The sequence below is a fragment of the Leopardus geoffroyi genome, chromosome E2 (genome assembly GCF_018350155.1).
Source record: "Leopardus geoffroyi isolate Oge1 chromosome E2, O.geoffroyi_Oge1_pat1.0, whole genome shotgun sequence".
NCBI classification, from domain to species: Eukaryota; Metazoa; Chordata; class Mammalia; order Carnivora; family Felidae; genus Leopardus; species Leopardus geoffroyi.
Genome location: NC_059335.1, coordinates 58,642,437 through 58,669,272, shown reverse-complemented (window position 1 = coordinate 58,669,272; position 26,836 = coordinate 58,642,437). Strand labels below are relative to the sequence as shown.

At 56.7% G+C, this 26,836-nt stretch overlaps 1 protein-coding gene across 1 annotated transcript; it reads right to left on the bottom strand.

The window, feature by feature from the left end:
• Positions 1 to 2,305: 2,305 nt before the first annotated feature.
• Positions 2,306 to 24,771, bottom strand: IRF8 (interferon regulatory factor 8). The gene is made up of 9 exons (XM_045439905.1): positions 24,655 to 24,771; positions 20,866 to 21,040; positions 15,895 to 16,078; positions 13,394 to 13,482; positions 11,877 to 11,982; positions 10,647 to 10,694; positions 6,086 to 6,472; positions 5,207 to 5,322; positions 2,306 to 4,618 (listed from the first exon to the last, which is right to left on the bottom strand). Exons 2-9 carry the CDS (start codon positions 21,037 to 21,039, stop codon positions 4,442 to 4,444), a joined length of 1,281 nt encoding a protein of 426 aa, XP_045295861.1. The 5' UTR covers position 21,040; positions 24,655 to 24,771; the 3' UTR covers positions 2,306 to 4,441.
• Between the last annotated feature and the right edge of the window lie 2,065 nt (positions 24,772 to 26,836).

The following is a 26,836-nucleotide window of genomic DNA, read 5'->3' as shown; positions in this document are numbered from 1 at the left end:
AGCCATCCAGCACGCCCCGGGTCCCCCGCGCTACCCCGGGGCCGCCATTTTGTGAGGAAGCCCCAGCTACACAGAGAGGCCGCGTGCGGCCCCAGCTGTGCCCAGCCTCCCAGCCCTCCCGGCCACGGGCACCGGCCACGTGGATGAAAAGGCCTGCGGAAGATTCCACCCCCCCCCCCCGACCCCCAGACGCCGAAGTCACCCGCCGCCATCCGAACCTTCCCAGCTGACACGCCAGCCTTTGTGGAACGAGGGGAGGTCACACCGTTGTGCCCTGTCTAAATTCTGACCCACAAAATCCATGAGCAAAACAAAATGAAAGTTTGAAGGTAGTGAGTGTGAGGGGTGGCCGCCCCCATCCCTGAAAGGCTCCGTCTAGATGGAAAGGCAGCCCAGCCAGAGCAGAAATAGGGCCCCGAGGTTGGTCACACCATATCAGCCACTGTTTCCCCGCAGACATATTGCAAGGAGCAACCTCAGGTCAAGTAAGTCTGGAAAATGCTGGATCACGTGAGTTTCTCAGCTCGAGAGAGAACTTTCTACGCGCAGTATACATGCCCAAGAGGAAGAGAGAGATTATGAGCGGGCCAAGACATTTACTGCCTCCCCCCTACTTTTAGTGAAAAGAGCCAGACTTTCCACTGAGAAACCACCCCTCCCCCTCCCTCAGCCCACTGAGCTGTTGTTAAAAATTACAGTCATTAGTTATAGATCGTTCTTTAGAAAGAATTTCTAAATATTTCTGAGTAGTTGAGTTGCAAAAGTTTCTCTTGTGGAGAGTCTGACTCACTCACATGAACTTCTTCCTGGTTCCCACAATGGCTTCTTCATGGAGAGAACTTGTCCCCAGGCACATAGGGGTGCCTGCCCAGGGGACCCCTCCAGAGGACTCTCCTAGGACCCCAGGCCCAGCAGACCCAGCGGATGCTTATCAGAGGGGGCCGACATCTTAATTCACCACAACCTTCCATCCCACATGGATTTTGCAAAAGTTGGTGTTCCTAAGGGGCAACCACTCAGAAAGTGATGGCTGAAATATCTTAATCTGTGCAAATGTGTTTTAGAAAACAAAGTGTGAAGGCTGCTCGTGTGACAGAATGTCTCATGAGCCCGTTCCCACGCGCTGCCCTTAGGTCCCAGCAGCTACTTGTCCAGAGGCAGCCACACACCTCAAAAGTCAGTTCATCTCTAGGGCCCTAACGGCATTTTCTAAGCCCCCGATTATTCCTGAAGCACCTCGTCCCTGAGCCCCGTCCTCTGCGGATGAAAGCGCTCCGGCCTCCCTCCTCTCCCTGCGAGCAGCTGAGGGAGAAGCGTCTTGTGAACCGTCCGCACAGGAGAGTGGAACTCTGGGGGAGAAGCAGACTCAGTCGAGTTTCCACATTTGGCCCTGATGAATCCCGGGGCAGAAGAGGACTTGCTGATAAACAAAGTGGTTGCAACCGCGAAGGTTTCTAGAAAGCCAGCGACTGGCCCAGCAGCCACCCTGCCCGGGTGTCACAGGCCAGCCACAGGCCTTGTCAGAAGGCCTCTCACACCGAGCTGTCCCGGGACAGGAGTCGGCCCCGGCCCGCCCAGCATGGAGGGGCCCGTGCCTTCTTCCCCCTGTCTCTGCGCTGAGGACAGTCCCAGGACTGCATGGGTCGTCTGAGGCTGCAGAGAGAGTGCACGTCGCCCATAGACGGAGCCTGGCGGGGGACCCCTCTCCCCCTGGGCTGGCCGGGGTCTGGGCCTCCCTGAAATGGACCGACTGGTCCTGGGTTCTTCACGGGGCGTGTCTCATGAGGCAACCTCCAACCGGACCAGACTGGGTCCCCCCGCGTCCCCGCTGTCTGTGTCCCTAAGGACCCAGCACAGTGAGCATGTGTGTAAGTGGAAGGATACGGAAGGCTACACGACCCCATCGTGTGCGGCCGACCCAGGCCGGGGGGCCTCGTGCAGATCACGCCCAGCACTTTCCAGGATAGCGGGTGCTGTCCTTGCCGACCTCCCACTTGCTCCACACCCCCCCACACACACCCCTCCATCAGCTCATGGGACCCCAAACAGGACCCCGGGCTTTAATAAAAACATAGCATGCCCCACATTTTCTCCAGGATATCCTGTATGATCTGTGAGCCTCCGTACCTTTTCGCTACTGTTTTGGGGATGAGTGAAAAGCAAAACAAAACAAATCGACAGGCAAAAAACCCTTAAACTCCCAGCGCAGCCTTGTTTTTTAATCCCCACCCCCTCGAAGAACCCAGAACCGAGTAACAGTGATGAAATATTTGACAGTGACTTCAACAAAAAATGGAGCGTGAACCAGCTTTTAAAAAGGCACTTTATTTTAATAAAGAATAAAAGAGATCAATATACGCTTTAAATGGATACAAAAATAAATATTCATTTAGCATATTCAAGATACACGCTTTACCATTCGTTTGAGCTAGAAACCGAAAGTCGCTGTTCTCTGCTGGAATTTCAGAAAACGGGTCTGTTACCCCCAACAATGTGAGGCCGGCTCTGTCCGCCAAAGAGGAAAAGCCACTTTTGCCGCATTCTCCTGTATTTTCCGGTGAATTCAAACACGCCTATAGGGCCTACGACCACAAAGTCTTACTACATATGCCACGCCTGCATCACCTTCGTGGAAGCAGCCACGAAAGTGAACCAGTCTTCCTCGGCTTGGATTTTAAACCAGCGACTCATGGTTACAAGGGGGCCAGGCTGGCAGTCTCGTCCCCCAGATCCCGGCTCCTCCCCCACCTCAAGGTGAAAGCCGACAGTCGAGGTCCCTTCGTGCCCCGTCGCTGTCAGTCAGGGCTGGTGGCCACGAGGCTGGGTTATGAAGGAGAAAGAACGGGGTGACGACTCTTCTCCCCCTCCCCGCCCCCCGCTCCACAGACAGTAGGGGGGAAAGCCCGCAGACCCTCCCCGACCCTGCCAGGGGTCCACACTGCAAGTGGGACGGGCTCGCCCCTGCCACCGACTTCCACTGGCAAGTGGCCGGCACCCGGCCACCCTCTGCCAGGCCCAGCACATCGCACAGAACACACGGGCGGGGAGGGGGCACCCCAATCTAGCGAAATACAACCGGCTTTTTTCCCAGAAAAAAACGGTGAAGTGCTTTTCAATGATGAAAGTGATTTCAGAGCGGTTGTGGAGACGGGGAAGGTCGACGGGAAGGCTGGCCTGCCGCTGCCGTTTTGACACATTGTGGGGCAATAAATGCATCTGATTGGACAGGAAATAGCGTGACGTTCCTCTGGGGCTAAAACGGGGACTCCTCCCCTGGAGTCCCACCACAGGACTCCGTTGAAGAGTAGAATCTGGTGTGGCCCCAGGCCTGGGAGTCCGAGGGATGGGGAAGGCCTTGTCCCTGCCGCCATCCACCCTGTGACCAGGGCAGCGGTAAGAAGCCGACACCTCTCATCCGCAGTCCCCAACCCACCCGAGCCACGCCCACACGCTCACCACCACCGGCTCGTCAATGGGTTGACCGAGTCAAAGGCACAAATCAAAATGCTTGTACAATCTACAATTACTTTTTGAATCTGTGGTTTCTATCCTGCTCACTTTATGTGAAAAAAAAAAAATATATATATATATCAAAGCAGTTTACAATAGGACAGTTGAAAGAATGAGTATTTTTAAAAACAGGTCAAAACCATTTAGAAAGAAGAAAAAGTGAGGGCTCTGGGATGATTGAATTACAGCAATGAAAACACACACACACACAAACACACACACACACACACACACTTAGCTCGAAGCTTCCCAGAGGGAAGATCTTCATTGTCTGGAGGTGAAAACACACCAGCTCACCTGGTGATGGAAGTGCCCTCCTGGCAACAGATCCCAGGAAGGGGGTGCATTCCTGCAACAAGCCAAGAGTTCTGTGTTCACTTGCTAAAGGGGGGCTGCTATCTAAGTTTTTCTAAACCTTATTAACGTGCTTAAAAGCGGAGACGCTCCACGCGGAATCAAGCGTATCAAATCACAAATCTATGGCTCTAACGCGAGGTACAGACAAAAAGCAGACTTGTTCTGACAAGTTGATCTCCTACTCCAATTTTTTTTTTTTTTCCCCCTGGAAGCAGCTATTTGCTAGTACAACTGAATGCCGAGTCTTTGGAAATATCGATTATCCCGAAATGCTGAAAGAATCTAGCAACTGATGATAATTAGGGGAAACGCAGGGGATACATGTTTTAATCACTGGTTGTATGTAGTTACGGCATCTGGATCGTTCGGCGCACTTTCCTACGTTTATACCTGAACAAGAGGCGTGACGCGACTCTGTGTCGAACATCAAGCCCTCACGGGGAGCCCTTACTAAATTAAGAGCAGATGAAGCCCCGCCCCAGGCCAGAGGGAGCCACATCCTTAAATAATTACGACAGTAATTGTAATAACGAAACGCGAGACGCGGGCAGGACGGGGTGCCCGAGAGAGAGACTTAAACCGTGATCTGCTGGTTTTCTCTGAAAAAAGGTCTCTGGTGGGAGGCACAGATGTCTGGAAACATCCGGAAGACCTGGTCCGGCTGGGGCTCCTCGGGGGGCTGCACCATGGAGCCGGAACCGCAGCTCTTCCTGGCTTCCTCCACCAGCTGCTGGACGTAGAGCTGCTCGATCTACAGGGACGGGCACAGGTCAGACGCGGAGGTGGGAAGCCCGGCGGCCCCGCCTTTGGCCCTAGCCAGATTCTCGGATTACCCAGGCCGAAGCTGACAGTGAGAACCTCCACATGAGTCCCACACGAATGAGCCCCAAACAGGCGGTGCAAGAAAAGGGCAAGGGGTCTCCCCACAGGGTCCCAACCTGGTAGCCGGTGGCCAGAACGCCACCATTAGGGTTTCATTCCTTTGACTAGATTAAACAAGGGCTTGCAAAGCCCTAATCCGTTCCTCAGACCTTGAGGCAACTGAACCTTGCTAGAAAGGGGGTTTTGACTTCAAACACAAACAAACAAGAAAGGCAGGGAGAGAACACAAAGATTGTGAGTCCCGGAACGTGGGAAGATGGTTCGGAATGGCAAGAACGGCAGACGGCAGGAATCCGCCAGCCCCGCGTGGAGGTTCACCGTGCGCCCCGGGCCTGCCTCTGCCCACGGGTGGAGCAGCCCGCTCCCTGTTCTGCAGCCCAAGCGCAAGCTGGGTCCCGCCGTGCGGGCCAGGAGATCCGGCCCCGTGGCCAGAGGCCCCACGGCCGCCTGTTCCTACCTGCACGAGGATGAGTTTGGATCGCAAGGGAGTCATATCTGGAAACTCTTCTCCAAAGCACAGCACCACCCTGCCGTCGGGAAGCCGGCTCTGGTTGTTGTAGAACTCTTGCAGCTCTGGGGAGACAGGAGGGGGAGGGGCCCCTGTCGACGCCGCCGGGCCCCGCCACGCTCTCTCCCCGGGGGTGCTCCCCGCGGCTGCCACACCTGAGCCCACCTTTCCGGGGCCCCTTCTCCAGGGAAGCCGCCGGGACTGCTCAGGCCGGGCGGCAGGAGAGGCCTGACCCCAGCTCTGGGCCGGCGCGGTCACGGGGAGAGGAGCAGAGAGCTCTGGGGACGCAGAGAAGGGAGCGGCCACGGCACTGCAGGTGCTCATTGCAGACACCCTGACCTCCGGGAGGAGCACCCGGGGCGGGATCCTAGCCACATGCCCCACAGAATAAGTCACGACAGCTACCCCGCAAGCGCGAGCGCTGTCCGCGGACCCAGCGCGCCCCAGAATGTGCACATCAAGCCCCGGGGGGCCTTGCCGAGATGCAGGTCTGACCCCACAGGCCTCGGTGGGGGGGCGGCTGAGACCCCCCACGTCTGACCGGCCCCCGGGTTACGGGGACACTCGGCGATGCACCTGCGAGCTACTGGGTCCCTTCATCCCCCCGAGGGCCACACGGGAAAGCTGCGGTCTCCGCGCGCCCATTCCACACACGGGGCAGTCAAGGCGCGGAGCGGTTCCCCAGGGTCGCTGAGCAAGAGAGCGCAGAGCAGGACCCCCCCCCCACCGGGGTCCCCAGCTTGGCGGCGTCAGGGGGGGGGGGGCGGCCCGCGGGAGGGAGGCGAGGTCTCTGCCAGCCGGGGGAGGCCAGCCGGCGGTGGTACCGACCTCGGAAGAACTGGCTGGTGTCGAAGACCTGGACCACCTCGTCCCGCTCCAGCTTGTTGGGCCTGTCCCTGCGCGGGACGGCGTTGCCGCTGCAGAACACGCGGCCCTGGCACCGGCGCCTGACGAGCACGCCCTGCCGGCTGCTGTGCAGGAGCACGCCCCGCTCCAGGTGCCCGAACAGCTTCCGCGTCACCTGCCTCTGCCGCTCGCTGGGGATGGCGTCGGCCGGCGGGAAGCACACCAGCTCCAGGCCCTCGGGCCCGAGCAGCCCGGCGCCGGGCGGGCCCGGGGGGCTCAGCGACAGGCGGCAGCCCTCGGGGCGGGTGGTGGTGGTCCGGCCCACCAGCTTGCCCCCGTAGTAGAAGCTGATGACCATCTGGGAGAAGGCTGCAGGGAGGAGGAGGGCGACAGGTCAGCTCCGCCAGGAGAGGGGGGGGGGGGCTCCCCGGTCCCTTCCGGGCCGGTGCCCAGCGCTCTCCTTCCTCCCAAGCAGGCCGGTGGGCTCCTCGTGTGCGAGGGACCCCTCGGCACTGCGGGAAGTTCACGCACCCCTTCCGGAAACGGTGTCTTTGTGAGCACGAGGACATACACAGAATCACCCAGGAAGCCAGTGACTCGAAATACAAAAGAACTGTTCTCGTGCTCTCCGTTCTCCTGGGGAAGGTCGCAGGGACCGGTACGGTTTAGAAGTCAGTAGAACTGCCCCGTCACACGGCACTCTGTACCCGTCATACGACGTCATATAATACCCGTAAGCGACACGCCGTGTTATCCGTTACCCGACAGATACACCGTCGCTCGTGCGATGGAACAACGGGGCCCGTGACCGGATTCACAACGGACAGAAGTGTGAGATTTGAACTCCAGGTCAGGGAGAACAGACATGTCCTCTTTTCCTTGACAAATTCAGAGCCCTCTTGGGGTTCCTTGGATTTCAAATCACGAATCGCTCCAAACCCTTCATCTAAGCCTGTTCTTAGAAGAGTCTGAAAATCATTCAAATTAAGTCAACGTTTCCCCAGATGCGCTACACTTAAGAAGGTCGGGGAAGGAGGCAGGGCGGTGACCCAGGGTTAGGTAAACGAAAAGATTATTCAATTTTTGGGGCGCCCAGGTGGCTCAGTCGGTTAAGTGGCCAACTGGCTTAGGTCACGATCTTGCAATCTGTGAGTTCAAGCCTCGAGTGGGGGCTCTGTGCTGACAGCTCAGAGCCTGGAGCCTGCTTCGGATTCTGTGCCTCCCACTCTCTGTGTCCCTCCCCCATACACACACACATGCATTCTCTCTCTCTCTCTCTTAAAATAAATAAAAACTTTTTTTTATGACAGAGAAAAAAAGGATGTTACCAGATGGTACCCAGATACGAAAAACCATCGTGAAAGTGGGGCTCCAGTAACTGAAATTTGGGAACCTTTAAGCTAAGGCAGGAATGAAGACAACAGCTAACTTCTGCGACAGTCCCAGAGAAATGTGCATTTTGATAGCTTTAAAAACCACAAGAATTACAGGCACTATCACCAAACTTGGTGAGTTTGGGGCACCTCCTAAGGGTCCCAGAGCAGTCCAGGGCTGCCTTCTAGAGCCACACAAACTGTGAGCTGCCCACCCCCATGGCAACCCCTCGAGTTGTGCAGTGCACCACCCACACAACAGTCAGGGGCAGCCCTGTGGGTGGCCACCTGCCTCACCCAGGTTAATATTTCTGTGTACTTATAATTTCTTGCCCCCCCCCCACTGGGCTCTGATTAAGAATCATTTGCTCAGTCAAATAATAAGACCCCCCACTGCTGTGGGCACAGGCTCCATCTTCCCGCACATGGGGGTTAAATGGCATTCTAGAACCACTCTGGGTTGGGAGCTTCAGGTGTTCTGGTCCAATTCATTTATATGACATGTGGGAAAACTGAGGCCCAGCTGAGGTCACCCAGCTGGCAAGTGGCAGCTGAGGTCACCCAGCTGGTGAGTGACACGTCTCGTCCCATCCAGTTCCCCATCCTGCGCACTGTGCCAGCTCTGGGACATCTGCATCCCCCGATGGCACGCTCCACTTCCTTCACTCCAGAACATTTCTGAACTTTGAAACAGATGAATGAAACACTACAGACGACTCTTGTCACCACTCCGCACCCTCGCCCCGCCACTGCCGAGGCTTTATCTCACACCAGCGCCTCGAGGCCCAAGGGAGCCACAGATGGGTGCTCTGGAGAGGCCCAGACGAGGCCTCCTAGGGACCCCAGTGCCACAGGGCAGCTTAGCTTGGGGCCGGTTCGAGCCGGGACGGCCTGAGCGACGACCGCTGCACCCGCAGTGAGCGGCCAGCAGAGACCCGCGGAGAAGCCGCCACCAAAGCCACCAGGTGGCTCTGGCCAGCCCACCTTGACCTGCCCTGCCCCCGCACGGCCACCTGCCCACCGGGGGACAGCCGCCCCACAACGGCAGCAGAGCAACGATGCCAGGAGCACAGACTCCGCGACGACGCGTGGGCCCAGCTGTGACTCTGTGCCTCAGTTTCCCCATCAGCAAAGCAGAGATCGTGGTGGCACCCAGCTCCCCAGGCGGCTGGGGACGAGCAGGAGCTCGTGTGTCGTGCGGTGCTCATGGGCAGCTCCTGAAGGAATCGGGGTAACAGGACCGGAAGCTAGCCGCGTAGATGAGACTCCCGGAGTCATAAGCCCTAATTCCTGGTCGAGGCAGCACACGCCAGGCGCTGTTCTCAGTGCGCTGAACTGAGAGGCACATTTAACGCTCACGATGCGAGCTGGAGGCTGCTGACCACTCGACGCCCTTTCCAGGTAAGGAGTCGGGTGTCGACAGGTGAAGGCATTTGCTCTGATGGCACAACCACGAAGCGGGGAGAGGGGCTCCCCGGCAGGCCGGCCCTGCACCCGCGTCCTGCAGCGCCGAGCCCACCCCCTCCGTTTCCGGACACGGCCTTCCCCCTGCCCCACCACTGCAAACACCGCCAAGCACACACACTCCCTCCCCCCCGCCCCCAGCCCGGCAGCCACGGGTGTGTCCGGATCCAGCAGCTCTGTTGCCAACACTCCACACGGGGAGGTTTCACATAAAGGTCTGGACTTCCGATCCCTCCAGAAAAGCGGGGACACCAAGCCTGGCGGGTATGAGGCCCGCTGGGCACCGTCTAGCGCTGAGCAGCCGAGGGGCAGGCCCTGCACTCCGCCGTGGCCTCCAGCGCTCCCTGCCCGACCTTCCGCCGCCCCGCTCACTCACTACCTCGTCCCCGCGGCCCTGAGAACCGGGCACCCTCGCCATCACCTTGTTTCCACAGGGCGGGGCCAGGGACCAAAGTCCGCAACACCTAGAAGAAGGTTTTAGGATTTTCTGTGCACGCGGCACTGCTGTGGGTCGCTCCGCCCGCTGTGCGCTGGGACGAGTCCAGAGCCACTCGGCACACTTCCTCCTCACCCGGATGCCTCGGCCCTGCCCCCAGCTCCTCTCCCGCCCCCAGAGAGCACCGGTCAGCAGACTCCCCGGGCCACTGAGCTGACTAGGTCAGAGGCCTGGCCCCGCGAGCCAGGGCGTCCCGGAGCGGTGACAGGAGTGCGACGAACAGGAACGCGGGTTCTCCGCACTTTGCGGGCCTGGGTGAGAACCTGCCTCCGCCACACCCCGAACACGCGTCCCACGAGGCCCGTGGTCCAGACACCTCTCTGAGCCCCGCTTCCTCCTCCGCACCGGGGGGCCTCTGGGGTCCATCCTGATGGGTCAGGCTGTTCACTTCTCACAGAACTATCAGGGAGGACACGGGCTTTCTCTGCTCCGTCAGTGAGGCCGTCAGTGAGCCAGAATGCAAACTCTGAGTCCCCAGCATCAACAGACAAAAACGTGGCACAGAGGCCACCTCTGCCCACGAGGGGCGGGAGCCTGGAGAGGACGGCCAGAGGCCATGTCCTGGCTCTGCGGCCCACGCGCTGTGTGACCCAGAGCCTCTGAGCCTATGAGGCGGGAACGATGTGGCGGGAGATGTAACGGGACGAGGCCTGACCCTGGCGCCTCGCCAGTATTCAGCGTCAGCCGCCACCATCAACCCCATCACCACCGTCGTCACCACCACCAGCCCCAGCCCCAGCCCCAGCCCCATCGCCGCCATTAATTAGGACCATCGTTATCACGAACTTGAGTGTGGAAGACAGTAGAGGAAATGGGCACTGGGGACGCTCGCTGACCAGTGACGTTCCTACCAGAAAACTAACGCTACGTCTAAGCCTCACAAGGGTCCGGTGAGGTTCTGCCTGGCGTCACACAAGAGAGGCAGGGCTGGGCCTTGAGTCCGTCTGTCCCCCTGCTCTCTCTCCTGCAGAGTTAGGCTGCAAAGAGCTCTCGGGATCAATCTTTCGGCCCGTTCTGAGAAGAGCCTCAAAACGGCCAGCCCCTGACGTGCTCAAAAAGCAAACGGCGACAAGGATGAACTGGGGTCCTGCCTTCTGACGTGCGATCAGCTCATCCACGGGCCCCCGCGAGCCCACTCGGCCCTCTGGGCTCTGCCTTCCAGGAGCGCCCGCGTCCCACCGCGCCAGCCCAGCCCCGAGCACCCGCGTACCTGAGTGGTGCGGATCGTAGGCACTGTAGCCCGTCACGAGCGGCAAGCCTGTGGGAGAAAGAGAAGGCCCAGTTGAGCGTGAGGAACTGACCCCAACGCACCCCCCCAAAAGTTCCTTTAAAAGCCACACGGGGTGTGCTCCCAAGGCCCGGAGGCCCTGCCACAGGCTTCCGCTCAATTCAGTGCTTTTCCCTCCCTACGCCGTGACCCGCGTTTCAAAAACACGGAAAACCAGGCCTCGACTCGACCGGCACAGAGGGGGAGGAAACGTCCTCTGTGCTGTGGGGTTTTTGACCAAGTGCCGGGGTGATGCTTTCCTCCCACCCAAGGGCCTGCTCCCGAAATGTCCCTGGACGGAGTGCCCACCCTCCAGGCCTGGTCTCCGGAGGGAAACCTGGGGCCTCGGCTCGCTTTCCGGGAGGGATAGCCACCGTGCAGGGAGAGGGGGCTCTCCCAGGGCCCCTGAGGCAAAACTGCCACCCACAGCCTGGAGACCTTTGAAGTCAATTGGGCCAGAGTCACTTCCCAGTCTCCCACAAGGAACAGTCGGGGAAAGAGGTGGAGGGAGGAAGCAAAGAAATCTGTGCTCCTGGAGGCTCGTTCGAGAAGGAAGCGGGCTGGGGGGGAAGTGGTATCAGAAGCTAATTAAATAATTTATTAAATAAGCGATTATTTATTAATCCCCATGATAATAGGGGTATCATGACCCTATGGGACAGGCCCTGGTGTCTCCATTTCACAGATGAGTAAACTGAGGCGTGAATGAGATCTGCAGGCCCCCGCCCTGCCAGGGGGCTTCAAATCCAGGGCGCCAGGCGGGCAACCCTCGCCCTCCTCCTCTCCCCATGCCCTGTGCCCCTCTTGGCTCTGAGGGGTCCCCAATGTCCCAAGGGAGTGGCTGGCAGACATCCGTGGCGAGCACGAGTGTGGCCGAGACCCCCATCTCCCCTCTGGCCTTGGAGAAGTTTGCACACCCCCTCCCTCCCCTCCGGCCCCTCCGGGAGCGCAGGAGACAAGCAGACCCCTCCTACGGGGAGGGCCCATGTGCCCCCCGAGAGGCAGTGGCGAACGGGGCCACGGGCATCACTGTGGACTCAGTTACCTTCGATAAAACAGGGCTCACAGTAGAACCACCGCCCCACCTGCCCCCAGCTGCCTGAAGGCTGAGTCAGTGCCCAGACCACTCGAACGAGCCCCGCACGCCGGCCGCACTGGGGGTCCCCTCCTCACCTGCGCTGGGCTGCTGGATCCACCAGTCTGAGAGCAGCTGGCCCCTGCAGGCCTCCGGCGGAGAAGGACTCCTTTTGACTACCCCCATGTAATCGTCCACGGAAGGCTGGAGGAACAGGGTGAGAGACAACAGCATTGTGGTCGGCGGGCTTCCAAAGTGGGGCTCCGGTGTTCGTAAAGGCAAACGGTTTAGACTGAACCAAAGCCACACTGTCAACCGTTTATCCCAAGACAAAGGGAAAGTTTTACTTCGCCTCTTGAAAGACCTAAGACAAATCCACCAGGCTGAGCGCTCAAACCACGCGCCCGACTTACCGGCCCCTGCGGGACCCCTAATAAGCTTACGGGCGCCAGTTGCAAAACCAAATGGCCATGGGTCGCCCAGCTGCCCGGATGCCCCGGGGAAGCAGACAAGTGCTGGGACGCCGAGGCACAGCGACGCCGGACAAACTCTGCCACGACCGGGCAGGCCCCGCGCACCGTTCCACGCCCACGCTTCCGACCTCTGACCCACTCCTCAACGGGTGCGGATAAATCTGGGTAGGAAGCGTTTTGAAATCTGCTTTCCTTGGGATCCCGCTGTGCCAACCCAACCTCTCTCAGCTGAGTCAGCAGAAAAGCCTCGTGCAGAAAATGGGACGTTGCTGGACAGACACGAAGCCCGGAGTCCACTTGGCCTGCTGCCAGAGACCACGCAGAGACTTAACAGCTGCCATCGGCAGAAAACTCAGCGGCCGAGAGGAGGCTGCGTTTTGTTATCTGCACCTCCTGACAGCCAAGCTACCCTTAAAAGTTCTGTTGCTGCCACGACGGTATTAAGGAGAACGTCCACAGCACCCACACCGCCGTGTACGAGGACCCTGCGGGATTATTTCAGCTAGGCGACGTCTGCCCTGTACTGGCCGTAAAAACGGAGTTAAGAGGCAGATGGCGACAGGAAAAGGGTATTTGTAGAGCAAACGCTGGAATCCGAAAACCGTGTGTTTTGCCTCCGGAGACCCCATGACGCCTTTGCTCATAGCCTATTAACTCGGAGTTGATACACAGGCCTAACAAGCTCGAAGGCCCGCCTTTCCAATCCATCAAGACCTAAAGCCGCAGATTATGAAACAGGGAGCCCGCCTGCCCTGAGCGCCCCCCTCGAGCATCCAGGTGGTCACGACGACCCCAAGCTGCAAAGGAAGTCTTTCTTTCATCGTAGCCTGTCTAAGAAGCCAGGAGAAAGCAGGGTGCACTTTTTCTAAGACTGCCAATCGAAATGTTTAAAATATGGCAAGTTTAGGGCGGGAAGAAACGGCACCGGCTCGGAGCCGGCAGCCCAGCCCCAGCGCTCGGGATGGAGGCGGGGAACGAGGCGACGGGGCGGCCAGACGGCAGAGGCTCGGGGGACCAGGTGCTGCTGCCCGAGAGAGCCCGGGGCTCTGCAGGCCTGGCCAGGGCAAGAGGGGTGCCGCTCCTCGCGGGGACCCACGCGGCTCCTCCCAGGGCCCCGGCAGTGCCGCGCGCCGGCCACTCACCTCCTTGATGAGCTCGTCGATCTCAGAGCGTGTGCACTCCATCTCCGTGATGTCGCTCACGCAGCCGGGAGTCGCCATGCCTAACTTGCCTGCGGAAAATCGGACAGGCGCGTGACCAATGGCACTGGGGCACTGCAGCCTTCCGCGAGGCCAAAATCAGCGTGTCGTGCTTTTTGGTTGTTTTTTTTTTTTTTTTTTTAAATGCCGAGTTGAAGGAAATAAAAGTCACTGAGTGTCTTCGCTGGTTTGGAAAAAGGCCCGGAAACTATTTCCCGTGATGCTTCAGTCCTCTGACGGGCAAAGTCAAAGGGAGAAGTCAGTTTCGTGGTTTCTAACACTCAGAGGACAAGGACAGTGGTGCGGCTGGGCCCTGTTTGCCCAGATAGAAAACGAGTCCCCATCGGACACAGTCTACACTGGGTCCAGGCTCCATTCGTAAGTCAGGCTGTCTGAAGACGCTCAAAGATCTCCCGGCAAAATGCGTGTGCAGATTGGAGTCATTTTTTAAAGTTAATTGACAGGAAATGTCTCCATGGCCTTTCCAAATATACAGCATGCATCTGTGCACACACGGCAGGCCCACACATGGGGGCCCGGCGGGGGGGGGGGGGGGGGGGCGGGGGCCACAGGCTCCGTCAGGCATGGCTGCAGGCACAGAGCGACCCGACAGCAAGCCCCCCACTTCCTCCCCATTCCCCCACCACAGACCTGCCTTACGAAGTGATCAGAGGGCCACAAACACTTGATTGACCCATCGCTCTGTCCTGACTGCATCTGGATTCTACTTTGAAAGACTCAAGGATTGGCTAGAAGCTGCTGATGGGGGAAGGAGGGGGTGGGGGGGTACCCCCTCCCCCACGTAGCCTGCAAACCACTGAAGGACAGAGCACAGTGGGTCCATTTAGACTTTATGCAAATGCAGCGTCCCTCTGCCCCCTGAGAACCTACTGCTTCTTTAAAACCCGCCCCTGCAGGTGATGCTGGCTGCACCCCGTGCAAACAAGCTAGGGTCACCTGCCAGCTCAAGCTCGGCCAATCCCAGGGTGGGAGGGACCAACAGAAACTTCTCCATTCCTTCAAACCACAATTCGATTTGTGACCATGAAAAATTATCCCAAACTTGGAGGTAAGGAAGGCAGAAACGATGCACACTTGGCCTTTCAAAGCCATCCCGGAGGGTGATCTAAGAAGTCTCCCTGTAAGGGCCGTCAGATTCTCTGGGGGGCGGTCCGTTTGTTTGACTTACTGTTGACTATCGATTAGGGCTCTGACTCAGTCAAGTTCGGTGCTAATTTACAGACAATTCAGCTCCAAATGACCGGCAGCACAGATAACCCCCACACTGGGGTCGGGGGGAACATCCACGGGTTGGGCTCGCTGACCATGTGTGACCCAGGCTTCCTGTCCTCTGTTCAGTCTTTATCACTATGCTGGCTCCCTCGTGGGTGAGTTAAAGGGCTGAGACCCAGGCTCACTACCTCTTTGGAAGACTCACAGTTTTAACTCTTTTTAAAATTACATGTCGACCCTCTCGACCTTCCCCCCAGTGGGGAGGGCTCGGGTTCGGAATTTCTGCACGGCCCTAAGGAGTTTCTGAGGGCTCCATTTATTTGTAGAGGCCCAGGGCATTCCTGGACCACTAAAAAACAGGTAAGAAGAGGGTAAGGCTGCAGGGGTCTAATTGCTACATCTAGCGGCGAATCAACGTGTCAAAAGAACGCTTCAAACCAGTGACGGTGATTAGCTTTTATCCCACGGGGCCTGGCCGACTCTGCTGATTCCCAGCAGCTACACAGGCTGCCACTTTGGAAAAGGTTCGGAGGCCAGACCGAGCTCAGCACATCCCGGTTGATTAGTGATGTCTGACCGGGGTGCCGAAGCAGGACGATGGGCTGGGAGGCGGGTTTCCGCCATCCCTGCTTTAATCTCCTGGTAAACACTCTCTCGGGATTCTAGCTAGAGCTGGAAGACCTTTCGGGAATCATCACATCCCAGAGTTCCCACATAACGATCGGGATGTAACCGTGTGCTGAGGCGTATCTGATCTACGGCGACAAAGCTAACAGTGCCATCGTCCCCAGACGCATTCGTAACTTTACCCTCCATCCTGTCACCCATCCCTTCTTCGACCACCTGACTGGCCCCTGGCCCCCTCTGGGCATTGCTGGAAAACAAAAGGGATGCCTCATCCACACTGTCCAGGATGCTCGCTCCTGTCTAACGCTGTTCGTTACTGAGCCTCGGGGAGGCCCCACAGTGAGCTCCCGATCTGACAGTCCCAACCTCCCCACCCCTTCCTCCCACGGAAGCTGCCACTCGGCCAGCGGATGGTGGCCAGGGTCAGGGGAAAGGGCTCTCCACATCTGCTTACGCAAAGGAGTTGACTGGCAGCTGAGCTAAAACCACTCGCCCAGACTTCCCACCCCAGACCCAGGCTCTCTGGCGGGGCCTTGCAGGCTGGGCAGCCTCTGCTGGGCTGAAAACCGGTAAGGGATAGTTACATTTTTGCTCTTCCTCGGGGACGATGCGGTAAACTTTGTATGGCTCTGAAATGTCCAGCTGGGACCGGTCTGTCACCTCCTCAAAATCTGGGCTCTTGTTCAAAGCACAGCGTAGCCTCGTCTTCCAAGTGGCTGGTTCTGCTTTGTCCCCTTCCTTAAATTTCCCTTTAAACACTGCCCAGGCCTGTAGAAACAGAAAGAAGCACATAAAATACGTGGCCGCCCACCCCCACCGGCCCTGCCCGCAGGCACCCACGGCCACGGGCGAGACCAGCACGTTCTCTCGCCAGTCCTGACGGTCACTTTTGGCCATCACCTCTCGTTCGAGGACTTTCGGGACAACTTTCTGTGACAGATGTGAAAAGACCAGGGCCAGGAAGGGGCCCCGGGGATCACCCAGCTGAGCCAGAATCCGGCCCAGGGCCTTGACTCCTATGCAGCACACATCTTGGATCTGTCTCTGGGCCATTCCTTCCTGGGACCAAAGGGTCTGGAGGAGCCTGAGGTCAGCTACAGCACAAAGAGGAAGTCGCACATGGTTTCACTAGAATGTTCAAAACAAAGAACAATTTGTTGCTTTTTCAAATCAACCCCTGGCTAAAATTTAGCATGAAAAGGGAACATTTGCAAGAAGTCTGAATGTGGTCATCCGCTGCCTTGCTACTTTTAATAGAAATTTTGTTTTGCATTTTGGCGTTTATTCTAACCTTCCCCGCCCCACCCCCAGGGCCCTGCTTAAAAGGGCAATGAAATGTGTTCTGTCTCTGTTGGTTTTCCACAGCTCTGCTTCTGACCTCTCCAAACCTTAGACTCTGAACAAGGACGAGAAATTGAAAGCTGAAGACCTAAAAGCCACAGTGCAGAATGGGGCAGACCTAAAAGAAAACTCAGACAAACATGCGAACGGGCACGGTGTGAAGATTTCAAAACTGGAATCCAGACACAGCAATGAGGAGGTCACTGCTATCAGGTGAAAATAACCTTCGCTGTCAGACGAAACCAGATGCAACTTCCAGCCTGGGATAGCACGCCATCTGGAGGGAATCCCCAGTCCCACTCAGGAAAATGCAGTTCCAAAGGTGACCTCCCCAAGGTGACCCAGCCTGGGGTTAAACACCACTGTCCTCACTTCCGACCCAATTAAACTCCACTACAGCAAGAGTTCTGAAGCTTAATGCCGACACCAGCCCCCTGGGAAGCTCGTGAAATGCAGATGCCTGGGCCCTGCCCCCTGAGATTCTCATTAACTGTGTGTTAGGTCTGAGAATCTGCACCTTTTCCTTTAAATGTTTATTTATTTATTTTGGCGGGGGGGGGGGGGGGGCGGGGGGCGGGGAGAGAAAGCGAATCCCAAACAGGCTCCGAGGATCACCTCCTGCTCGGACGCAGACGCAAACTCCCCTCCAGAAATGTGTTCCAAAGTAAATGGTTTTCAGTCCCTTCCGATCTTTTGCCCAAGGATTTATTAACTGCAGCTCAGACCATGCATTGATTTATTTCTTCCAAGGAAGGCCCGTCACGCACCCGCTGAGCGGTAATTTCACACTTCTATTACGTTAAGTCAGAGCTTCTCCACCTCAGCACTGTTGATATTTGGGGTCGGATCGTACTTTGTGACGGGGCCCGTCCCGTGCGTGGCTGGCTGTCCAAAAGCATCCGTGGCCTCCATCCGCTGGATGCCGGGAGCGCCCCCGCCCCTGTTGTGACAACCCAATATGTCTCCAGACACTGCCGCGCGTCCCCGGGGAGGCGAAATTGCGACACACTCACACTCCCCCACCCCACCCCCCCTTTGAGAACCACTGGTTAACCCACATTACAAACGGACCCCGAGGAGCACGGGCTTAGAGGCATGCTGGGCCCAGCTGGTTTTTAGCCAGAACTGCACGGCCGACTAGGACCATCCGTCCACGGCTCGCACTCCTCCGAGAAGAAAGCCAGGACATCACAGAACAAAGCACGGCCCCGCGGTCAGGAAGTGCCCTGGGTCCGTATCAGGTGCCTTGCTTCCAGCCCTGCCCTGAGCCCTTTCGTGGGCTCTCTGCTGGGCTCTAAACCTCCCAGCTTGGCTGGCTGATCTCTCAAGACTCTTCCCGAGCTAACATCTGGCAGAACAGAGCACTTCTGAGGCCCAGGGACAACAGCCAGCACGGCGGTCAGTGTCCCCGCCCCCCCCCCACCACCACATGTGTCCCCCGCCCAGGCACTGCATTCAGCAGCAACCAGCATTGACCACACACGCTTCCTGACTCAATGTTACTGCCCCATCTCGTGTTTTAAAAATCAAGCACTATTTTTTTTTTCCTCGAAGGCCTACTGGGTTTGAAATATCTGTGCTACTAAGTAAGTTCTAATTCACTCAGGCCTGTCACAAGGCTGGTCGAGGAGAGAAACCACCCTCAGTTAACAAGGATTCCACCCACCCCACCGCCCCGGGTTTATGAAAAGGAGGCAAAATCTTTTTGAAAACCAAGCATGAGTGGATACGAGGGCCTCGGTGTGCCCAGGGACGGCACCAAATGAGCTCTGTCTTTTTCAATCCCCATCTCTGGCCCTGCCCCACGAGGCCGGCCGCAGAATCATATCTGCAGACGATGAAGAAAGCTCTGGTATAAATGCCTTCTTAAGCTCCACTCTATCCTCTTACCTCACGGATTTTTTAAAGGTTTTCTTCGAGTGCTTCGAACAAAAGTTTCTCTACAGAACCAGAAGATCCATAAAATGGCTCCGTCCAACCGAAGCCCGACTGCGGGCTCTTCCCGTGGGCGTCGCGGGGACGCGCCCTCGGAGGATGGGAGCCAGCCAGCATGGCACAGGGCAGAGCCACGTGGCCTCCTCCCCGTTTTGCACCCGCGTGCTACCCTCCCCGTGGCCAGCAGCTCTGGGGGCCACCCGCGCCCCCCTCCCACCCGGCTCCTGCCGAGATTGTGGGCTTCTCTCAGATTGCCACACTGGGCGACTGCGAAATGAACGGAAACACTGGGAATCTTACACATTTTTCTCAACGCTGTTGAAACGGCCATGAAGGGCATTGCATAAGACATATAAATCTGGGGCTTTATTTCATTGCCCCCAGAGCGTAAGTTGAAACAGGGAGCTGCGTGAAGGGAGAGGCCTGGCAGGCCACCAGGGGCCTCGGCCAGGGCCCCTCCTCCCCTCCCGAAGAGGCTGCCGTGATGGTCACCCTGAAACCGTGTCCTTGGCACCCCACGCGTCTGCTTCAACCTGCTCACTCTGGCCGCGGTCGGCAGCCTGCCGGGTTCTCAGTGGGGAGGGGGGAACGTGCCCCGCCCCCAGGCGGGTCTGGTAATGTCAGGGCGCCTTTGGTCGTCACACTGGGAAGAGGCGTTACTGGCATGTAGTCGGCTGAGGTCAGGGGTGCCGCTGAACGTGCCCCAGTGCCCAGGACGGCCCCCCAAGGAGGAACTAGCTGGCCCCAGATGCCAACAGGGCCAAGGCTGTGGGGCTCTGGCCTGTAGCCATCTACCATCCAGAACTCCCAGCGGGCCCAGAGAACCTTGGACACTGTTTAAACCCAAGAGAGGTCCACCACGAGCCCCAAAGGCAAAAGGCACCACCAAGAGTGATAAGGGAGCCATTACCATTGCCAGGCTCCTGAGCCGGAGTCCTCGAGGGGAAGAAATCTGCTGGCCACTCAGGCTACGTGGGCCCCCTGAAGGCGACTGAGTGCACTCGTGTCCGCCCGCATGTGCCCACTTGGATTCCCAAAGAGACCCACGCCCCCGGATGACAGAGGTGACAGAATTGCTCGGATGCGGAGCCTCCCCGCAAAGCCCAGAAGCACTGATTACGCCTCTGAAGCCAGCTGCGACCTGCCTATGCTCCGCTCTGGGGCCAGGGATGATCTCCGGTCGCTTCTGTTTGGTTGGGCCAGTGGATCAGTCATCCCTGGCGAAGCATCCGGGCGCTGCGCTGGGGTCCCGCAGGCCTGTGCTCCCTCCCTCACCACGGCCCAGGGTCCGGTTCCGCCCTTCCACAACTCAGCCCGCCCCGCTCCTCCCCCATACTCACTCCCATACCCCCATGCCCACAGAACAAGGGAGGGCTCAGGGTCAGCCACCTGCGGTGCGTCTGTTTGCAAACACAGAAGCCTGGGCTCGCCCTGACCAAGGGATCCAAATCTCCCAGGGAGAACGCAGCAGGGAGCCTGCATTCCTGGAGCCTCAGAGAAACCCACGGGTGACGATGACCCCCAGGGGAATGACAAACACCTCTGCTTATGGGTACGGCTCGGGCTTGCTCGGGGGCGAGGGCTCACGCTTGGGCTGCCAGGCTCCATCACCCAAGAGCCATGAGATCTTGGACAAGTCCCTTCTCTCGGGGCCTCTACAGAGGCAGGAGAGCAGCACAGCCGTGTGTGGAAGGAAAAACAAACACGTGGGCCAGGCCCGGCACAGGGCGAGCTCTCACTGGGTGCTGGCGGTAAATAGCGAGCCTCTCCATGCTTGGGTACTTCTTATTCTCAAGGGAAGGAAGACTATTTTAGATATCTGCTGCCGCCTCAGGACACCCTACGTGACCAGGCCCCGGAAGTCACGACAGATGGTATCTCTCTCATCTGAGCCGACCCTACACTGCCAGGCGGATAACCTTGAAAAATGAAGACTTATGCCCTTCCTAGAATTTCTCGTGGATTTAGACGGTAGCGTCCGGGGTCTCAGGGCCTCGGAGAAGTACTCTCACTCCCACTTCACTAGTCCTCGTGCAAGATAAATGGTGGTGTAGGTGATAAAGGTGCCCTCAGTTTCCTCGGGGGGAGAATGCCAACAACACACAACCTCGAATCACCCGGTGTATATTTCTGAGACACGTTCAGCACTCAATCGATGTTTGTTTTAAGAAAATAGGTTAATTTTCGAGCAAGTAAGAGAGATGTCACTCAACCCCTCCACGGGCCTGCAGGGAAGACAGAAACCACTGGTGACGCGGGGAGGGAGTTCGGGTCTGTACCTTGAAAATGGAGGCATCCACTTCCTGATTATAATCTTGTTTGCCAGCGTGTTTCCAAGGGATCCGGAACATGCTCTTCTCATCGTTTTCCCAGATCAGCCCCGGGTACATGTTGCTGTCGATTTGCTCGATCAGCCACTGCCGAAGCCGCCGGCCACCGTTCCGGTCACACATCCTTGGAAAGGAAATAAAACACATTCTGTGATATTACAAATATCGTCCCGTTAATCGCAGCGCCCCACGTACTGGCACACCAGGCAGCACTGACAGGAAGATCAGAGGGTTGCCACACAGGTGCCAGCCTCGGGGAAACCCACGGACCTGGGACGCCGGGCCACCTGCCGAGGGGAGGCCATGCCTCCCCTGGGCCTCAAACCCCCGAAGGAAAAGTGGAAGCTCCCCGGGAAATCTGCAGCTTCCCAGCAGCCAGACGTCAGCCCCTCCTAGGGTTCCGCCTGGTACTCCTTCCAGCTTTCGCCCCTCGCTCTGGTTTGGGCAGACAGCCCCATCTAAGGACACCTTCACGTCCCTTTAGTGAGCAGCTCGTCCCTCCGAGAGCAAGCTCCATTACTCGATGCCCAGTCTGACCAGTGTTCATGAGTAAATATGACATCTGTGTGTGCCAAGAAAGAAGAGATCCTCAAGGCTATCCCTTTGAGATGGTTCCTTCACAGCTGGGCTAACGATAAGACCAAGAGTCCGGGAATGAGACAGAGCTGGGGGCCCGCTTGAGTCCCGCCATCTCCCAGCTGAGTGACCCTGAACCATCATTTAACCTTGGGTGCCAGGCACCCAGGCTGAAGCCCCAGGACAAGTATCAATACTTTGCATCATTGCGGTGAGGGCTCAGAGGATGTGTATAAAGCACCTGAGGCCATGCCTGGACCTTAGAAGGTTCTCTCTAAATACCAGATGTCATTTCTTCCAACTTTCTTCCTCGGGAAGTCTTACGACCAGCGGGGACAAAAGCAAGGAAACCCACTCTGACCACTGGACAGACCAAGTTAGCCGGGCTAGACTCTTCCAGAAGGCACCAGAATTTGGGGATCTCACCAGGGTGCCCAGAGACATCCTTTGGAGGAACGAACATTCTTGCCAGGACAGGCAGCTTTCCCAACAGCCCAGAGAAAAAGAGAGAACAGTCATGCCACATCAACTCATAGCCCACATTTACAAGAACAGGGGTGGAAATCCCCTAGGCGGTTGGACAGACGCCCACCAGAAAAAAAAAAAAAAAAAAAAAAGCATTTCTATTCTTCTGATTAAAATGTGACCTCTTCGGGCAAATCGGTTTGAGACAATCAGTGGAGACAAGACACAATGTCCTCCAGAATACAGCCACATCCACAGCCATGCTGGTCCATAATGTACATGACTCGGAAACCAGCCACCCTGCAGGTGGCTGTCGGACCGGAAGGGGGTCCGGGTCCCAGAGAGAAGGTGAGTCCCAAGTGCCAGCTGTAACTTTTCCATGCCCACCTGTGGACGTAAAAGGAGTGAAGCACGTGGGATAGAAACTGGACTTGAATTTGGAAACTGCAGACCCAGCAAAGGCTTTGCTCCAACTAGAGAAAGGTGTTTGGGAAAACCACCTGAACGCCTCTGAGGCTCTCCTCATCTGCAAAATGAGTGCATCTCAAGCATCCCAGAATTCCAAAAACAGTCCCCGCGTGTATAAGTAAGAAGGTACAGATTTAGGAGGGACACCTAGTAACAGAACGACACCACCAAGCCCCCCCTCCCCGCCCCAGAAAAATAACCTCGCAGAGTACTGATTCCTACAGATCCCCCCTGGAGAAAAGACAGGAGACTGTCCCCTCGCTTGAGGAATGAGCTGTGTGCAGGAGGAGGGTGAGGGGCCAGAACACGATAGAAGGGGCGGTGTCTGCGGGTCTGTCAATTCAACGAAATGTGCCCACTCAGGAGTATTTTGTTCACCCTCTTAGTACTAGCTTTATAAACCCCAGTCCGTGTTCCAGGAGCCCCCTGAAATGAAAAGCAAGATTTTGTTTGTATGGATGCTTTTCTAGAAAGTGAACCAACACCTTCTTATTGAGATTTCTAATGGAGTCACAACTCCCAAAATTGTTAGGAACAACTGCCTTTCTGATTTGTAAGAACAGGAAAAGAGAAAAGACAGAGAGGGGCACTAAGAGGAAAAATGATTACGGGACATGAAAGTCGGACAACACTTTAGAAGCCATCTAACGCAGCCGGCTTGCTCACAGGAGGGAACATGGAGACCCAGAGAGGCACCCTGACACCCAGGCACCCCGGCCAGCGTCTTCCTTCACTGACTCTGCAGAGAAAAACCACGGTTAAGTCACGAGATCTAAACACATGGACCGCCCTACCTAAACTTTCACTGAGATCACCTCTAAGACTCTAAACAGCAGTAAAAGCCACGATTCTAGCTCAATGGTGACCCACAATGATTTACTGAACGCTAACAAATTAATTCCACCAAAGGCCAAGCCAGAAAAAAATGTATAAGTCCAGTCACATGTTTATAACTTCCTCTTCCTTGATTTTTAGGTAATAATTCTCTTTATGGGCCAAGTCCTATCTGGAGCTAATCTGCATCCCAATAAATGAGTCCGGGGTATCAGGCTTCCCAGGCAGGAGATGATAAGACGCTTAGCCCGGGCCCCACCCAACCCAGATTCCAGGATGTGACCATGAGGCCACAGAGGACTCACCTCCCGCCCTCCTCAGGGCCCCTGGGCATTTGCCTGGTGGCCACAAATCCCCGTCTCCCCTGACCCCAGATCAAAAGCATCAAAGCCATTTCTTGCTTGGGCCTCAATCTTTCTGAAATGACTGAACCCAATTCTGTTCATGGAGGAACCGGACACAACCTCAAAGGACAGGCTCAGAACCTTCATTTAAGGACCAGCTCCTAATTTAGGTTAAAAAAAAACAAAAAAAAAAAAGTGTCATATCTCCCCATATGTTGAAGGGTTAGGTTGTTTTGGGGTTTTTTAATGTTTATTTTTGAGAGAGAGAGAGCGAGAGAGAGCGAGCACGAGCAGGGGAGAGGCAGACACAGAATCCGAAGCAGGCTCCAGGTCCTGAGCTGTCAGCACAGAGCCAGATGCGGGGCTCCAACTCAGGAACCATGAGATCATGACCTGAGCCGAAGTCAGATGCTTAACCGACTGAGCCACCCAGGTGCCCCCAGGGATAGTCTGAAGTTCTGGAAAATTCAGTCTCCAGTTTCCATTCACAACACCCTCCACAACCTTGGGGAAGCAACATATCTCACCTTAGAAAGTCTCCCCTTGGCCCTGGAGCTTTTATACCAAAATGCTCCCGTTTGCTGTGAGCCCTACACAGCCTTTCTCGCCAGGGACCCCTGGGCTATGACAGGAGCAAAGGGCCGCAAACCCCACTCATAAATCCTAACTGTCAGCAGGCAGAAGAAAACCCCAGGGCGCACCCCTCCACAATGCAGGGCACACAGCCTCGGCGAGTTTCCGGGCAGTTTCTGGGTCGTGACCCTCCAAGCGTTCCTCCAGGCAGCAGGACTTGGGCGAGACCCAGGGGCAGCTCTTGCAATAAAGGGGTCAATACTTCCCCTCGTTAGACAGGCCATTCTAAAGTTTTCCGTGCAAACCAGATTTTAAGAAAAATGGGATTATTTTTTGTCAAGCATCAGCCATTTAGGGAGCGGCCACCCCATGCTCAACGCCTGGACTTTGGGTTTGGGCTCCGGAGGACCAGCAGAGGGGGAGAAGAGACAGAGCCGGCCGGCCCGCCGCCTGGGCCGGCTCCCGCCCAGCCGCCTACCTGCCGCCGCGCGCGCCCGGCCCTCCGCCCGCCTTCGGCGCCGCCGCCCGCGTTCCCACGCTCGCCGCCGCGCTCCAGGGATGCGGCCTCGGGCTCGGGCGCCCGCGCGAGTGTAGGGACGGGGGGCGGGCCCGGCGCGCCGAGCGACGGCCGCGCAGGCCAATGGGCGCTGCGGGGCCTCCCGGGTGGCCCAATGGGCGCGGACGCGCCGCCAGGACCGCCCAATGGGCGCGGCCCGTCCGGCCCGCCTTCTTCGAAGCGCTCAGCTTTCCGAGAAATCACTTTGCGCAGGGGCGGCCGCTGACGGCCCGGGTGCCCTTCCGGGGTCCCCGCCGGGGGTCCCGGGGGCGGCGGGGGACGGGGGTGTCCGCAGGAATTCCCGAGGGGACTCGGGGGCGTCCACGCGCCCAGGCCGAGGGCAGGGCGGGCGGTGGGTGTCAGATGGCGGAAGTCAAGGCGCTGCCAGGTTCTCGGGGCGATGCTGGGGTCAGACCGGGGAGGTGAGGACACGTCGGGGCTGGGGCGAGGGTCAGATGGCGGCCTTCAGGACACGGTGGAGCTGGGGCCGGGGCCGGGTTCAGATTCCAGAGTCAGGGCTCTGGGATTTATGATGGGTGTCAGACGGCAGAGGTCAGTGGAAGTCACGGCTGGGATGGTGGGGGCCCAGAGGTCAATGCTGCAGACGGCCTGTGGGTCCCTGCAGAGTGACCCCCAGGGTGCCCACCCAGCCCTGGTCAGGCTATCATCTCTGTGAGCTGCGTGGGAGGCATCCGCCACCCGGAGGAAGCCCCTAATAACATGTCCAAACAATGGCCAACCTTATATCCGACATGTGTCTACTTACAGACCTGGTCCTAGATGACGAATGCTTGCAATTGACCGGGAGTGTTAAAAAAAAAAAAAAAAAGTGCCCAGCAAAAAACGTATCGGAAACCATTGCCCTCTGAAGATCAGAAATAAAAACAGGATTGTCTAGCATACTAGTGCTAGAATGTCCAATTAGGGAAATTTTCATCATAAATTATTTTCCCCAGAAAATGTCATTTGTGTTGAGGCAGGGTCCTCTGTGGGTCTGTGTCCAGTTTCCAGCCCCTTGTGGATGTAAGCTGGCATTTACTATATATGGGAGTGCAGTGGGGGGGCAACAGTGGTGACGGAAATGACAAAGAAAACCCTCGAAGACAGAAGGAAAAAGACACGTTTCCCCACACTCAGGTCTGGGGCAGCCTTATATAGAGAAGAAGGAGAGCCTTCATTGGTTTTTATGGCCTCATCGGCCACTAATACACAAGCATCGGTGTTTTCCGAGCCATTTATTCATTAGGCTTTTCAAGAACCTATAAAAATGTTTGAGCCTGAAAAAGAAATTTTATTGGCCCCAAAATGCAAAAAGTACGCTGCCAGTTTGAAATTACTAAATGCTCAAAGAAAAGCCCCCAAAACATAATGTGCCAACATCAAATTGTAACTTATTTACTGATAAACATTCCATCGTCTGTGAAAACCACATGTAAGTTAGAAATCACTTGGTAAGAATTTCCTGACACCATGATTGCCAGGAAGTCATAGCAATCAAAAATTAAATGAGTTCCCTGTCACCAAATAATTTCAAATGAAAGCTATTTTTTCAAAGCTCAAATTCTTTAAGAGTAGTTGGATAATTTTGTGGGAGTATTTTGATATGTTTGTTAGGATGGTGGGACAAGCTTCCCGAGCTCAGAAATGCTTTCAAGAGGCTGCATGCATGCTTATAGTCCTACCTTTTCACAAACGTGCCCCTTAAGCTACCCAGAGTTACTGACCGATCAGTGCTACCCACGACACAAAGATGTGTGCTCAAATTCCTGCTCAACACCCCAGTTGGATAAAGACAGGAGCACACAAATATAGAGAAGTCAGCCCTGGAACTGTCACAGCATGCATTACTGGCGGTAGGTGTCACTGTATACATTACGGGAGCCGTTCACAATACACGAGCTTGCGTAAAACTGCTCCTGAAACCCGTATTTTCACCGTGGTGATTCCTCACTGCCTAGCGACAATTTCTAACCTTACCTGTTTAGCTCTGTTCTTACTTAATGAGCATTTATTGAGCCACGGCTGTGGGTTAGATACGGTGCCACGGACCGAAGACCCAAAAAACAAGAGTCTCTGACCATTCCTTCCTCTCCGGTGACCTGCC